Here is a 16,563-nt window from a genome sequence, read left to right on the forward strand (position 1 = left end):
CCTTTTTTTTTTTAAAAAGTCAGCTGATTTGAGTAAGGCTTCTTTGTTTTCTCTGGGTGCTGCACGGGAAATGTAGCATTACATACCCGTCATCCAAATGAATGTGCATCTGTTTAATGCATAGATGGGCTGGGTCTGCCAGGTCTCTCTATCAAATTAGTCAACCAGTGATGACAAACCCTTAACAATTTACCGGACATATATAAATATAATGTTCTGTACTGCACTGCATTTTAAGAACAAGGTTTTCTGGCTTCTACATCAGGAAAGTGTACAATGCTTCCCAGAATACATATCTGCAGAAGATGTTCTGTACAGACACTGAAGAAGTAGAGGTGAGACTAGAAGACATGAGGTTAGAGCTGAAAGTGTTTTTTTCTGAAGTCCATTTCAAAATACAGCCGCGAACACTGCGGGTCCGTCTCGTATCACCCTCTGGCCAGACATTCAGATAAATGACCAAAACATTGACAGCTCGAGTCTTCCAAAGCGGCTGTCCATTTTGGCTCATAGAGGAGGGTCTCGAGCGGGGGGACCACCCTAAATGGCTTCCATGCACCCTTAGGGCATATGCACAAGGTATATTATGGTGAAACAACCCCTATTGCATCTTGCTGCGCTATAATCAAAGGCCTCATGCACACAAAAGTGCGTCATGATCCGCATACTATCCGCAATTGTGGATAGTATAGGACACTTTCTAACCTATGGGTCAACAAATTGCCTGGAAACCGGACCGCAAAAAAATAGGACAAGTCCTTTTACGGTCTGGGCTCTTTAAAGTCAATGCACATCTTGTGTGTGCACGGTTCATGATTGCGGACGGCCCGCGGATTACACTCCTCGTTCTATCCATGCCATAATCACGGACCATGCACAGGGCTACGGTCGAGTGCATGAGGCCTTAGTTGTTTTTATCTAAATTTTATAGTCGAAATACATGGTAGAAAGTGACATCTTGAAGAGCTGTAAGGTTGTACTGTAGGTGGCGCCAACTGTCTTTTACCATGAATATATTGTGAAGAACGTAAAGTGCAGCTAAACGTTTGACAAACTTCTGACGTCATAGTGACATGTCAGATGTTTGGATTGGTGGGGGGCCGAGCACTGAGACCCCCACCAATCGCTAGAACGAAGCAGACACGAAGCGGCTGAGCGCTCACACGAGCACTTCAGCTGCTTCGTTCTAGCGATTGGTGGTGGCCTCCGTGCTCGGACCCGCACCAATCCAAACTTCTGACATGTCACTATGACGTCAGAAGTTTGTCAAACGTTTAGCTACACTTTATTGTTCTTTAATAACTAGTACAAATAATAAATGTGATTGAATGGAGGATGTGCAAAGGCAGAACTGTGTTATTTATGGACATGAACATAACACACAAGTTATAAGACACAAACCATATAAAACCTTGTTTAGAATAATCTAGAAGGTCTATACCAGATGAATCTCAGCCCCTGTGTTGATATACAGTGATGGTGCTTCTAGCCTTATTCTGCTGGAGGTAAAAAGTAAAATGTTGGATCCCCCTTCTCAAATTGGGTGGACTGAATATGTATATCTGCCCAAAAAGCTGAAGAGAATGGAGCCGTCTGAGGTGAAGTTCTTATCTCTACCCATGAGTGGTGTTACCCTGGAAAACCAAGATTCCTCCTTCTTGTACCCCCAGCAATCGGCTGTTATCTGAGGGGAATTTCATCAGCAAGGGTTCAATTTCCCTGCAGCGCCACCACAGGGGCACTTAAGCATTGCACAGTGTCCATTGGAATCAGTGGGTTGTCTGTGTAATGCAGGACAGGACAAGTCTTCCAGAGTGGGAGACGCTCTTTGTAACCGCTCTCCACTCTGGCCAAGAGATGAGGATCCTTAACGTGGTACCCCTTCTAGAAAACTCAGAATTCGATAATAGGGTATTTGAAAAGGGTTTTATAAACTGGAGAAATCCTTTAACCCTCGTTTTCAGGTTCAAAATTGAATACTTCTTTATAGAGGTTAGAACTTTGTTTTCTCTGATACAGAGCACCAAATTAACTGCATAGATATAGGGAAAAATGTACTAAGACTGGCGTTTCATAAGCCAATCTTTAAAATGAAGTGCGCTGGAGTACATCGTGCCAATTTTTTTTAAGAGGCACGCACCTTCATAAATTTGCCGCATCTTTGACTGTGTGGCATAAAGGACCGTAAATCTGTCGATCCGCCGGAGGCCCTGCCCCTCCTGACAAAATGCGCCAACTTTTGAAAGTGGCAAAAGTAGTAAAGAGTTACAACTATGATGTGCGACATATGAGACTTTTCTTGGCTGCCTACAGCCACCACTAGGGGGAGCCAAGAAGCCTACTGTATGTACATTTAATTCTATAATAACACAGTTTTAAGTAAGCTCGTAGGCGCCTTATAGTGGCAGCTGCAGATAGCCAGGAATACATCAAACGTACCCATAGGCTCCCATTGTACCGATGGAGGCAAAAAGAGTGTTCTTATGGCCTCCCTCAGGCGGTATACGTTGGGGATACAGTTTTTTTTTATTTTATTTATTGAATAGTGCAGCAGGCTTCGCTATTCCATACAGAGGCATCCAGTAAATAATGTATACTGTGTGGTATAAGTCTTTTTAACATGGGAGCCTACGTGTGACGGAAGCCACTGTATTGCATCCATTAAGCGCATACGTCACAAGCTTTTCATGAAGTATGTTTTAAACGGAAGCCATAGTAGTCTATGGGTGATGCCTAACAGTGGCATCTATCACCCATGAGCTATGCTGATATCCATTTAACAGATACATCATCAAAAGGCCATGCTCGTTCATGACGTATGCTTTAAATGTAACCAATAATAGACTATTGGTGACAGATGCCACTCTTCGGCATCCGTCACAATTTCCATTTGACGAATATAGCGGGAAAAGCTCCTGTTAAACGGAAATCCTAAATGCAGTTTGAAAAAGGCTTTTTCATCACAAGGCAATGTTTTTAGGCCCCATATTCTCAGAATGTTCCTCTCTGTATGCATGTTTAATCTAATGTGTTTTCCGTTGTTTTCAGGTTCATCTCTGCAATAGTACAAGTCTATGGGCTACAGTCAGTTCTTTATAAACCCAGAATTTTGGTAGGTAGGGGTCCTGTGTGATTCATTCTGCTCAATCCTTCTCTTCTTACTTTTGCATAATTTTAAGCAAAAAAACGTATCACTACCCAAGATAAAGGGACACTACAGTCAAAATATTCACATATTAACAAGCAATATGTAACTATTATATGTAATAATTATTTTTTTTTAAATAAATGGGTGTTTAATATTTGTGATTATAATTTTTTTTAATTTATTCTTTGTAAACAATTTCCTGTCTTGTCTTTAACTTCTTCTCTGTGTGGATTGTTAGCATGACCGATGGGATTATTTAACACTCCCTGTCCGACTATTACTTCTTCCAGAGGAGTGAGGGGTGTTGACTAAATTACAGCACCATCCCTCCTGTATGTATACTGGCATATGCCCTCCGGGCAATGTGGCTGCTGGAGAGCAATATGGCCAGGAGGAAGAAGGGAGCTGCCGGATGTTAAGTGGTTTGTGATCTGTTACATTGCACCTTTGAGGACTCTCTCATATACTTGAGCCCCATAGGTGCAGTGTAAAAAACAAGACCTGTCATGTCCATCTGCCCATACACATACACAAAACGCATTTTGACTGCGACTTGTGAAGGTGAAAAAAAATGGCTGCTCAACTGCCCCCTATACCTCCCCCATTTAAAGTCCCTGCAGGCTCAGCCCTACAACATCTGACAAACGAAACAGCTGACATATTAAACTCTGCTACATCTGACAATCGTAGCTATGTTACATCCGACACTCTGCTGCACCTGATCAAATCTGCTCTACTACTTCTGACATCTTTATTTCTCCCACATCAAATGTTCCATCCTCAACACCTCCCTCCCTCCTCACTACATCTGACAGGACATGCACTCAGCTTTACTGCATCTGAACTCAACGCTACTGCATATGATAGGACATAGACTCATCACTACTACATCTCTACATCTGACATATTCAACGCTACTGCATCACCACTACGTCTGGCAGGACACTAACTCAGCGCAACTACGTCTAATAGACTCAATACTACTACATTTGACATATTAATTAAACCTTACTGTCTCTGATCGACACAGCACTACTACATCTGACATATTCAACTTCTCTGCACCTAATATACTCTGCACTACATCTAACATATTAACCCTGCTTCATCTGATAAGCTCAATACTACTACATCTGACACTGAACCCCATAATAAATCCAGCAGAGGATCAAGATTCAGCCCCTATTCAGCTTCAGTGCTCTCATAACATTGCTAGTTGATCTGTTATAGTGACCTCAAGCCAGGGACAGCGGAACAACAGAAAGGCAGAACGCAGATGTGAACAAAGCCTTAAACACTGTGTAGGCAGCTTTTATACTTTTTCTCCTTTATTCTTTCCACTTGTCATTGCCCCTGACTGTCAAGGCCAGCTTTATCCAGGCCTATCAAGAGAACAATAGGGCTGTCATTCTGCCATTCCAATCCTCCACCTCCTAATGAGGATTACCCTGCATCCCTTAGACAATAGTATTCCCTACCTTTCAGGAGTTGTATATCTTTATCATCACTGCTAGAGAAGTCCAATATTTTGTATTTCATTTTTTATTGCATAGAACTGCCGAAATAAAAAAAAGCCAAAAATTCTCATGAATATTGAGTTTAAAAAAATCCCTTTCTGACGGAAGTGTCCCTTTTTATTAAAATGGTTTTGTGCTCTCAGGATACTGCCTGGTCTAAGTTTACACTGTCTGAATATTTGACAGACTTGGTAAATCTGCCCCATTGTGCCCGTCAGTCCCCCATTCATGTTATACAATTATACTACTATGCAACACCCTATCTGCCTCTATAAGAGCACGTGTATATAACCATAGAAAATGACTGATTACTGAATTACGTATGTATGATCTTATCGAACTCGACGCAATGACTTTCATTCAGTATTTATAAGTGACTTTCCAAGCCAGTAAAATGTGATCATGTAATAAATCTACTAGACCTGTCAGATAGACACATGATAAATAACTATAAAAGATCAGGACACTCAGTCCAGCTCCAATGCCAAATCCATGACTCAGAGGAAGGATATCTTTGCCTAGATGCCAGTCACTACCGCCCAGCCTGCTAGTGAATGCTATGGCAGTGAATCATATGTTTTGCTAGTCCTTATAGAACGTCAGCGCTTTTTATTTCATCTTTGTTTTTTATTTCCTTAGCAAAGTGGTAGCCATTATGTAAGCGGTGACTTCATCCTATGGAATCTCTTTGATTCAGATCATCTCATGCATTTCCTTTTATCAGTCAATGCTTGTTTGTTACTAATATTTCTTATTCTCTCTTTTTCCATCATTCGGACCCTGTTGACCTCATTCGGTGTCACAGCTCAGTAATGCACTATATGTTCCTTATGTCACAGTACAAGAGTCCCCTCAAATATCTTACACGAGAGATACAGCAAACCAATGTCTATTCTGAGACACACAATCACATAACATGAAAGCCCAGCAGTATGATAATACCATAATGTCATTCAGATCGAGACATTGATGTCAACATGTCATGGAATACGAGCAACCGCTAGAGAAGGTTTCGACTTTTGCGTTCATTGGGATAATAATTCCTGTTATGTGTTTTTTGCTTTCAGATGCACTGGCAGATCCTACAGCAGTTTGAACTTTTGGGTCAAGTTTGCACGTCTCTATGGTAACACGTCATGTACCCTAAAGGTTGGTCACAGATTATATAGAGACTGCAATGTTTAATAAAACTGTTCCTTGGCAAAGAGGCTATTAACTCCCCAATCACATGATTATTATCATTAGTGGAATTTATAAAGCATTAGGAAAAATTTAAAAGATATTCGTTTGTCACGTGACGTTTTAATACTAAAGCCCCTGCAATTATCAATAGGAAGACTCATTATTGGTATTCTCATAAAAAAAAAAACCTGTTTACATGCATGTATGAGATTATAATTAGGCTGAATGGTACAGATCTGCAATACCAGCACAGCCCATGGACAAGAGGGGCACTGTTTCAGGAAAAAAAAGCAAACATTTATTTCCTGCACGTTTACTGTATTAATATTAACATGCAGTGTTTGGTGCAGTATTTTTGTTGTGGTCGTAGTTTTTTTTCAGCAGCATCACTACTGCAAAGTGTGAAATAGACCGTACAGATAGAGCTAAGCTGTTGGGGCAGATGTCAGTTGGAGAATGGTCAACTGGATATTTGAAAGCATCAATGGACCTGAATTCAGGAAAATACATGTATTCATGATAGCAATATGTTATTGGGGAAACTCATATTCCACCATGTTCTACGTTCATTTGATATGACATACCATCCCTCCCCCCTGTTTGGTCCAAAACATTATTTATGAGACCAAAAGGAAAAGATCAGGACCTAAATTAATGAATGGATTAATTAACATGTAGGGCCCTTTTACACGGGCCAATGATCGGGCCAACGAGCGTTCATATGAGCACTCGTTCCCAATCTTTGCCCTGTGATCAGCCGAGCAATGCTCATTCATCAGCTGATCGTATCGTTTATGCAGCAATAACTATTATTGTTCTCGGCAGCACATCTCCCTGTGTAAACATGACAGAAATGTATGACGAGCGATCGTAGTAACCCATACATTACTGATCATTGCTCCTTCTGCCTTATTGATCGGCGCTCGCTTTCACGGTCCAAATCGGGTTGTATAATAGGACTGTTAGCGGTTGCCAACTATGAACAATTCACTTTCGTTAGAAGTTTCCCATGATAATCTGTTATTGAACTTTCGCTGCAGCGCCCCAATAGGAGAAATAAAGTATTACACATTATCATTAGAAATCAGTGGGCTGCATGTAATGAATGGACATGCCGGGTCCTCCAGATCTCCTTGTAGCCACTCCTCTAATTTGGCTTATAGATTTGAGGGTCCTGAGCAGGGGATACTGCACTACTAACTCAGAATTCTCTAGTTGAGTATTGGAAAATGGCTTTATCTAAAGTAGACCCCTGCTAGCTAAAATTGGTGGAGCCGATCCTGCAATTAGGTGAATGTGCAACGCTTTGTGTCCCCGGATTTATTTTAACCAAACGTTAGGATTGTCCTGGAAAAGTAGGAGGATTATAACACATTGCCGATGATTTTATAGCTTTTTTGTGTGCATTTTCCCCTGACTAACAGTTTGTAAGGTTTCACTTACAGCCCATTGAACTGATTTTCTGTGTTTTTGCTTTATTTGGTGGTAATGGGTTGATAGTGTGGTATTAATGTGTCAGGTATTGCCATTCACTCGCATAATGAAGAACAAATGATTCAAGCAAAAACGACCTGCATGTTTATTGTAGAAAAACCTAGTCCTCGGTACTCCTCTGTATACATAGTGACCATTCCCTTGGTACTTCGTAAGGTTAAAGGAACTGACTCGCCAGCTTCCTTCATGAGCAAGAAACTCTATTCCCTCAAGAAGATTGCCTACAGAAGACTTCTCCGAGCTCCTTCTCAAGTGTGGACCGCAGGCTGTATCCTGCTTCAGGCTTGTGAGGATATATCAATGCATTCATTTAATGTGACGTTCGGGTTTGGATTATATCTGGGAACTGCATTAGTAGCAATTGCATAACCGTTCAGGGCTGCAGTATTCGGACGGTAAGAAGCAGATAGAGACATTGTATAAGAGAATTACTAGTCTTGCACTTCCCTAATATATTATGTGGCTCCAGTCAGAGACATGACACCTCTGTCAGATGCACAACAACTCCTAGATCCCAATGCAAAATCTGTAACAGGGCCCCTCCAACTATCATGCTTTATTGTAGTACTGGTCTCTTAATATGACGTTGAGGCCTTTTGGGGCCCCTCAGGCTTCAGGGCCTGGGGCAACAGCTCCCTCTGCATCCTCTATAGTTATGTCACTGGCTCTAGTCTGAAACTCATTGGATGAGTGGCTAAATTATTGTATACACCTTCCTGTTTGTTGATTTCTTCTATGTCTATATCTAAAAAAGAGTTTGTTATTGTGATTATTTGATTGTGTATATTGCTAAGTGATTACCCAAATATATCCTAGCAATGCCAGCTGCGGTCTACGGATGACATATGCAAACCTCTTAACTCTTGTGAAGATTTTCACGCAAATGCTGGTGATACGTATTAATAAGTACTACTACAGTGCCAGAGAAGGGAGCACGATGACCGGTGCTGGAGAGAGGATGTCAACATCAGTGTGGTGTAGATGAACAGGATTGAGTTAGGCCCCATGCACACGAACGTGTTTTTGCGGCCGCAATTCCCCCGAAAATCCGCGGGAGAATTGCGGCCACATTCATTCCTATGAGGCCATGCACACGACCGTGGTTTCCACGGACCGTGCATGGCCCAGGAGCCTGGACCGCAGAAAGAACGGGCATGTATTATTACGGCCGTGTTCTGCGGTCCAGGCTCATAGCAAATAGTGGTCCGCGGCCATGTGCGCGGCTCGCGATTTTCGGGCGGCTCGCGGGTGACACTCCGCCCCCGGCCGGCCCGAAAATCACGACCATGCACATGGCTACAGTCGTGTGCATGAGGCCTCTGAAAAGTAATAAAACACAATCCATACTCAGTCTTGTGTTGCTCACATTTTTGGATGGATGTATCTATATTGCCCATTTGCCCAATATCTGAGAGTTAGATTCAATTCTCAGACCCCACAAGGTGTAGGGTTTGTTAACAAAGATTGATTTGACAATGTTGTTGCATCAAAGTAGAATAGGCGCATGGTTTGAGAAAAGGTTTTCTGAAAATCGTCAGATCTACGCACACTTGTACCATAATAAATGTTGGTATTATACTGGTATAACATCCTGATGACCGTGTTTGAGTAACTATAAATTATGTTCATGTAATTATGTGTATGCCAGTAATTAATTGAGTCATTTTATGCATCTGTCTAGCAATCTGTTATACAGGATGTACCTCATAGTGGTAGTATTATTATTATTGTTATTATTATTATTATTATTATTATTATTATTGTTATTGTTTTGCTTTCCTACAGCTGCGATGGGTCATCAATGGACAAGATCCTAAATTGCAGTAATGTTTCATTATTTTTTTTTGTTTTTGCTCTTTTTTAAGATCTGTGGACTATCACCACGGGACAGTTATAACACAATTCTAAGAATTTGTATCTGCAGCTTTTGATACACATACAAAGTGTGACTGAGTGGTGGGGAATACTATACTCTGTTTATCCACTCATGGTTGCATTTTTTTTTTTTCTCTAAGATTAATTATTAAATGGGTGCAATCTTGGCAAGACCAAAATATTTGGTGTCAGTGAAATATGTAAATTATTATGTTTGCTGCCAATCCCGTTTTAAGATGGTTGTAGATGGATATGGCCTTAATGAACCTTCATACTTGATAGGGCCTACATTACATCTTATTTGCTATCTATAAGTCTCTTGGTAAATTATTCCTATGCCAAATGCCAAAAACCTTATTCTGATATATTTCATTTCTGGGACTGACCTCATGCACAATTACTCTGCATAGGGAAACATCTGTCAATCAGCGGAGAGTTAATGAAACTAGCGGAGGGCAGCATAATGTGGATGGCAGGTTCCCTTTAAAGGGAACTTGTCACCAGCATTTTACCTATTGAACTTTACTTACCCCTCACTGGCCGCTGCTATAAAAAGTTTGTTGCTATTATCCCATCTCCTAAACTCCTCCGCCGACTGTAAATAACGGTCTGCAAACATTTTGCGTCTTTTATTGTAATAATCCGGTGTCCCTTTGTGCGCACACCAGAATAGGACAATGCACAAGCGCGGAATTGTGTGTGCTGGGGGAAGGCGAGGAGCTGTCAATCAAAAGTAAGGAGGCGGGGTAAACCCGGAAAGACTTGAGGAATGAAGATTTTACTCTTTTCAAACTAAGATTTGACTCTTCTGCTCATTAGCATACGGCGTGGGAACACAAAAAAACTGAACACTAAAGCTACAGAGCCGACTAAGAAGACAATTATAGGTTATATAGAAATGATTTTTCACCCCCTACCACCAGGTATTGTTGGTTTAATAGGTGAAATGCTGGTGACAGGTTCCCTTTAAGTGAGGTGAAGCAAGAAGCGAACAGCGTGGGTCTATTTTTTCCGGATTTCTTTTTATTTTTCCTTTATTGTCTATGCTGATAGCCAATTACTGAATACGTGTATAGACACATAATACTGCTTTTGTTCTTATATTATATATAATGTGTAACGTAATAAAAATATTGGAAAAAAAAATATGGTCATAGATAGCTGTCTGCAATTGTTCTGCCAATGGCTATATTCTCTGACTCCCGCATTGACATGCCCGCTTGGCATTTCATTTCTATGGCGGGAGGCAGATGAGCAACCTTCAGACACCTCTGGTAAAAATCCCAGCTGTGTTCTCATTGTCTCCCCAACTGAAGTCATAGAGGGACAGTCGGACTCACCCCATAGAGATCTAAACATATACATGACATTTCAGTAAATTTTTCTTGTGGTGTTTGTAAAATTACTATTTAATAGCTTTGGACAGCTGCATCATTTTTTTTTTTTAGTTCTCATCTCTTAGCATTTCTATTATTGAACTACTTTATAGGAAATATATATGTTTTACATTAGGCAATTCTACTAAATCCAGTCCAAACCGGCAGACGAACCAAACCCTTCCTTCACATATATACCCACTAGGGTCAAGGGAGCTGGGATATTATGGCATGTCCCTCTAACTGAAGAAATCTTTAACTTGTCATCTACGATTTTCTCTGGTTCAATTTTTTTTTATGTCTTTGCCTTTTGTAGGGTTACCGATTTCATATATATTTTTATGTTTTTAGTGTCACCCTGTGGATCTCAATACCTGAGTGCACAGTCAGGAATATACATTATGTTGCTCCTCTGTTTATCAAAATTGATGTAACTTTTTTCTGTATACTTTAAGTGAAATACTTCTAAGTCTCTTTCTGTAGTTTCTTATTCATTTTCTTGCAACTAATTCCATTGTATGTTTGATACTAAATAGACCAACATGTCTTATTACTTATACTTTCCTAGTGTAGTTCTCTTATCTTTTTAATTGAAGAGAAACATACCTGTCATCTCGAATTCGATATAAGTAGTTTTCTACCCTTCAATTTTCACAATTTAGGCAAGTTCTGCATTTCTATATATAAAGAGCATCACCGCCAGGATAATTAAACCATATAAAGAAGCGGCTCTTTCATCTCTGTTTCATAATAACCGTGAAATGGTTTTATTGTGATGCCTCAATTATGTGTCCATTTTGTTTTTGTAATGTATACCTTTTGCCATTTTTTATTTAGGTCTGGATTTAAAAAAAGCTTTTAACGGAACAATTTTATTGCTTGAACCAAGCAATGGATTTCCACTTTCTTCATATTTATGCAATTTTTGCAATTACAGTGTTCGTGACTTTGTACCGTGCTGCCCGCTGTATAAATCACTGTTATGAAATATTAAAGGGGTATTCATCTTACAAACTTAGGCATTCATGGATATACCATAATAGGTACAGATCCCATATTTAGGTCCTTGACCTTTTAAGGAGATCAGGGGAGAAAGAGAGATGGGATAGAGGAGGTTATCCTGGATAGACATCACTTTGGTCTAGGTCTGGGTGGTCATATATTATCTAAATCTGCGCAATTCGAATGTATTGAATTGTTCAGCAGTCATGAAAGTAAATGTTATTTGGCAGAACGTGCATGTGTTGATGCTGTAGTAGATCGGTTTTCTTTGCTCAAAGGCCTCTGCAAAAAACATCAGGACTTCAATAGTTTGTCATACGTATTTAGAAACCAAAATCCACATGAAGTCCCAGTCCTTCTCTTTCTGTCACCCAGTTCTTTAGGACTTCCCGTAATCTATTTTCGAGACGAATGCAGAATAAACAAGTGTTCAGATCAGCATGAAAAAATGTTGGCTCCAAGGACGCTTTTTTTAAATAGGACATGACTCCAAAATTACATATTTTGTATAATATATATGCAATATAAGGTGAATTACAGAGCCCAAGAAAAAATGCAAAATCAGATCGAAGTGTTTTTTTTTTTTTTTTTAGGTTTCCTAAAATTGGCCACGCAGCTAAAATGACTCTAAACAATTGTGCTACAGAAAGCCCAAATGAGTGTTATACACTGCAAAAATAATAGTATTCTATAAGATACAGCGGGAACAAAGGTAAAACATTGTCAAGCCGTCTAACAAGTATACACAATGATTTCTAAAAGGCGCATCATACAAACACAAAATCGCACGTTATATAAGTTGTCGAGGGTTATAATAGAAGTCTGCCCATATAAATAGTGCCATATAGTACTAGTTTAGTTATTTCCACGCCTCAATTTTTTTGTGAATATTAGTATTTTTTTTTTTTTTTTTTTAATATAAACTGCAGTTTTTATAAGCTGTCTGTTTGGGAGTAGTGCTCCCCTAAATATGTGGTATAAGTTAACTTGTCATCACATGAATTATGCATTTAAGTTTTATTCTTTCAACCAGCCATTTACCAGCTGTTCAAACACAATAGAAACGAACATCAATTATTTATATTAAGTGACAATGTACTGAAAAATAAACTAATATCTCTTAAAAAGCCACTAAAACCACTAAATGTGCATGAACATTGACAATAACTCCAGGTTCACCTCTTTATAGGCTAAATTCTGTTCAGAGGAGTAGGTCAGGAAAGTCATAGAATATTTAAAAAAAAAAGATAACTATTTATAAGTTTACAATAGGCTATTCTTAGTACCACTTATCAGGGGCGTCGCTAGCCAAAATCAAAAACTGCTCACAGAATAAAGTTAGCATGTTATTTATGCTGCACAGTGCACCGCACAAAAAACTAGGGAGAAAATTACTTTTTTTCCCCTGCGCAGTTAGCGTGTGCACATACCCTAAGGGTATGTTCACACACAATGTTTTCAGCTGAAAAATCGGAAGCAGAACACCTACAAGCATCTGCCCATTGATTTCAATGGGAAATACGGCGTTCTGTTTCGACAGGGCGTTTTTTACGTGCCCGTTTTCCAAAAACGGCACGTAAAAAGACGCCCGACCAAAATGAAGTGCACATCACTTCTTGGGACGTTTTTGGAGCCGTTTTTCATTGACTTTATAGAAAAACAGCTCCAAAAACGGCCGTTAAAAAACACGAGTTTGATTAAAAAATGGCTGAAAATCAGTAGCTGTTTTCCCTTTGTTTAGTAAGCGTGTGAACATACACTTAGCCTTTTGGTGTGTCCTATAACTTCTTCCAGCTGCAGAATCACACCCAATATGGCTGCCGGACACTGCTTAGCAATTTGAAGACACCTTTTCCTGGCTTGTGGGAGGGGGGGGGGTGACGTTCCCTCCCACATTTACAGCAGCTGTGAGTCAGGTTGCTTTGCCTTATTCACCTTGCTGTAATTCTGGGAAGTGCTCCCCCTGGTGGCCAAGATTGGAAAACATGTCAAATTATTATTTAATTTGTAATACTTTCCACCATACGGGAAAAAAAAAAATATACAGCAAAAAACGTAAAAAATATAATAGAAATAAGTAACGACACTTAAAAAAAAAAAAGGGTTTAATTTGCAACACATTCCCTTTAAACAACTGATCAGCAGGTGTGCCTAGAGTTGGACCCTCACTGATCAGAAATTGATGGCCTATTCTGAGGATAGGCCATACATTTTTATTCATCGGACAACCCCTTTAACACTACAAATAAACTCTGATCCTGCAGTCATATTCTCTTTCATCTGTACAATTGCATGTTAGCAAGACAGAGGGGACAAAGGGAAGGGAGTCTGATCAGGATCAGACTACACAGGGTTTGTTTGTAGTTTGTTACCATGGAGATACATCAGTCTGCATAGGAGCTGTATACACAAGTATAGATTTTGAATCAAGACAATTTTCAAAGTTGCCTCATTTTATACTTTCTGATGCGCTGGAACAATATTAGAATTGGTTGCGAAGGTGGAAATAGCAACATATTATGTAAACTCTCTGCGGATGTTCTGAAACTCAAGCAGAAAGTCAAGCTATAAAGCAAAATGAAGATAACGGTCTAATTACTGGTTAATTTCTGACATGAAATAACCTATTTCTAGGTTGCTATCTATAATTATCTAATGGCTAAATTCTGCTAAAACCTGTAATTGGACCCATCATCTTGAACTGAATACCTTTTGGCATTAATTAAAAGAATGAAATCCACTCAACAGCACATTGTAGCCTAAACATAACTATTACCTTTTGATTTCTGAGCACATGGATATGTACACTGCAGGGCACAGGTTTCCCAAGCAACATTTATTCTTTAACGAGTAAAGTACAGCTTAATTGTGATATGTGCTATATTATAGTACTATTACTCAAAAGCGGTAATTGACCATTAGCATAAATGCTACATTACGTAACATTATGTATCTTTCGCTATGAAATAAGACCTCACATGCACGACTTATAAATGTATAATATACTTCTAAATATGCTTTTGCCCTCAGCAAGGTGTAAGTGGGTGGTGTTCTACGGAGATGCTGTCCCATATTATCTCCATTGCTTGAATGATGAGTTAGCGGGTCTTTACTGCATATACTTTGTCACATCTAATTTGTTTTGGCAGCAGCTTTTTATTTTATTTTATTTTTTTATAACGCAGACCTCAATTGTGGCAATATTCCTAGAACTGCCCTCGGTATTGTGGTACTGTAGGTAAGAATCGTGATGACTGTTTTTGTCAGAAAGGACCTACGTAGAGCTGGCCATTGATGCAATGATAAAAGTTAACCATCTGACAGAATAGGTTACCAGTTATGTTTATGGGACTAAAAGTATCAGTTTCACTTGATGGATGCATTGCTTAATCGGTTATCTTACAAGAAAATTCACGTGTATAGGGAAAATGATTACAATCGTGCAGTAACCGCTATGCATTAGATGGTTGGCTTATTATCTAATGTGTATGGAGGCATCCCGAACCTCCCCCAATGGCACATGTTTGGGGGAAAGCAGGATCAGGCGTGTTGCATTTCAACATGACCAATCTTTTGTTCCTGCAGTAAATAAGCCGCTGCTAGACCCCTCTATTCTTCTCTCCCCAATGAAAACACATTCACGTTCATCGAGTGTATGAGGGGGTCGAGACGAATGGCTGTCTGAGCTAACTGGAACCCAGTGGTAGAAGGTAGGATGGAGTTAAGGGGCCCCGTTCTAGAGATAGATATGGGTCCTAGCTTTGGGATCTACCATACATTTATGGCATATCCTCTTGTCCGAAATGGGTTTACCTCTTTAACAGCTATGTCGGTATACTGTTTTTCAGTACATTCTGTTAGAACGCTTGGGATATTTAACTTTTGACAAACTTCTATATTTTGTTTATTTGTGCGAGAAAAAAACATCACGGTTTGGTAGCTGCTTTAGCTGTTTAGGCGGGTTTCCAATTGTTGTTAAAGAGAAGCATCTCCTCTTTGATAGTGATTTGTCAGTTGAGGAGAATATACGTTAGGCACTATGATGGGTATAAGGGAACGTTTATGCAACTTATAAGATGATGATGTCCAGTATATGGTGGGCACAGAGCAGTGTTTCACAGTCATATATGTTTTATGTTTTTGTGCACAAATCTTATAAGAATGATAATGGAATTTAAATTCCTGATCATTTCTGGAATGTTTTATAGTCCCATAGTGCGATTTCCACTAATGAATGCTGACCACATTTTTGTAGAAACCACTCTCCATTAAATAGTTTTGCTACAGATTGTCTCCCGCTATTCTGCAGTTCACACCAGGAACTCTGTGAAGTTGAACTTTGATCTGCTGAAAAAAAAATATCTTTGTGGGACCACATTACTTTCTTGGCAGGCCCATGTTGATAAAATCATTGGGAAATATTCATATGGGACCGTAGGTAAAAACTTATTTATTTTTATACCACAAATGTTATTTTTTTTATTATGGGTTTACAACACTGCACCTTTACAATTTACATACTGAATTTGTGAGGTGTTTAGCCCAGGTGCCCATGGGCATCTTCTCTTTGGAGTAAAATCATTTAAAGAGGGACTTGAATGATCCATGGGACTCCCACTTGTTTAGATGAATCGAGGGGCCTCGACACAACCCTCACCAATTATTGTTTATCCAAGTACCGTGACATTTATACAAGTGCGTCTGTTACTGCAGCTCAGCCTTTTTAAGTAAACTGTACTCTTATGGATGTCACTGTACCTGGTGTAAACAATGATCAGTGATGGTCCAGGTGATCGGACCCCCACTGATCATATTAAGGATAGGCCTTCAATATATACTCCTAGAAAACCCCTATAAGCTACATTTACGCATGGCAATATGTTTTACAATTTATGTTTGAGCGATCATGACGATTATTACCTAGTTTAAATGCATTAAAAGAAATTAACCTTATTGGATTTCCTTAAGC

The 16,563-nt window shown here is 39.5% G+C and overlaps 2 protein-coding genes across 5 annotated transcripts in view; one reads left to right on the forward strand and one right to left on the reverse strand.

The window, feature by feature from the left end:
• The window catches only part of PIGU (phosphatidylinositol glycan anchor biosynthesis class U), a 79,168-nt gene that overhangs the window by 14,003 nt on the left and 48,602 nt on the right, over positions 1-16,563 (reverse strand). The window lies entirely within an intron of this gene.
• TP53INP2 (tumor protein p53 inducible nuclear protein 2) overlaps positions 1-16,563 on the forward strand; it is a 106,374-nt gene that overhangs the window by 1,572 nt on the left and 88,239 nt on the right. For all 3 annotated transcript variants that reach the window (XM_075846004.1, XM_075846005.1, XM_075846011.1), the window contains exons 2-3: positions 3,049-3,112; positions 5,733-5,814. In XM_075846004.1, coding sequence (XP_075702119.1) covers positions 5,802-5,814 — 13 coding nt within the window. In that variant the 5' untranslated portion in view covers positions 3,049-3,112; positions 5,733-5,801. The remainder of the gene's footprint in view (positions 1-3,048; positions 3,113-5,732; positions 5,815-16,563) is intronic.

This window comes from Rhinoderma darwinii, chromosome 13 (genome assembly GCF_050947455.1).
Source record: "Rhinoderma darwinii isolate aRhiDar2 chromosome 13, aRhiDar2.hap1, whole genome shotgun sequence".
NCBI classification, from domain to species: Eukaryota; Metazoa; Chordata; class Amphibia; order Anura; family Rhinodermatidae; genus Rhinoderma; species Rhinoderma darwinii.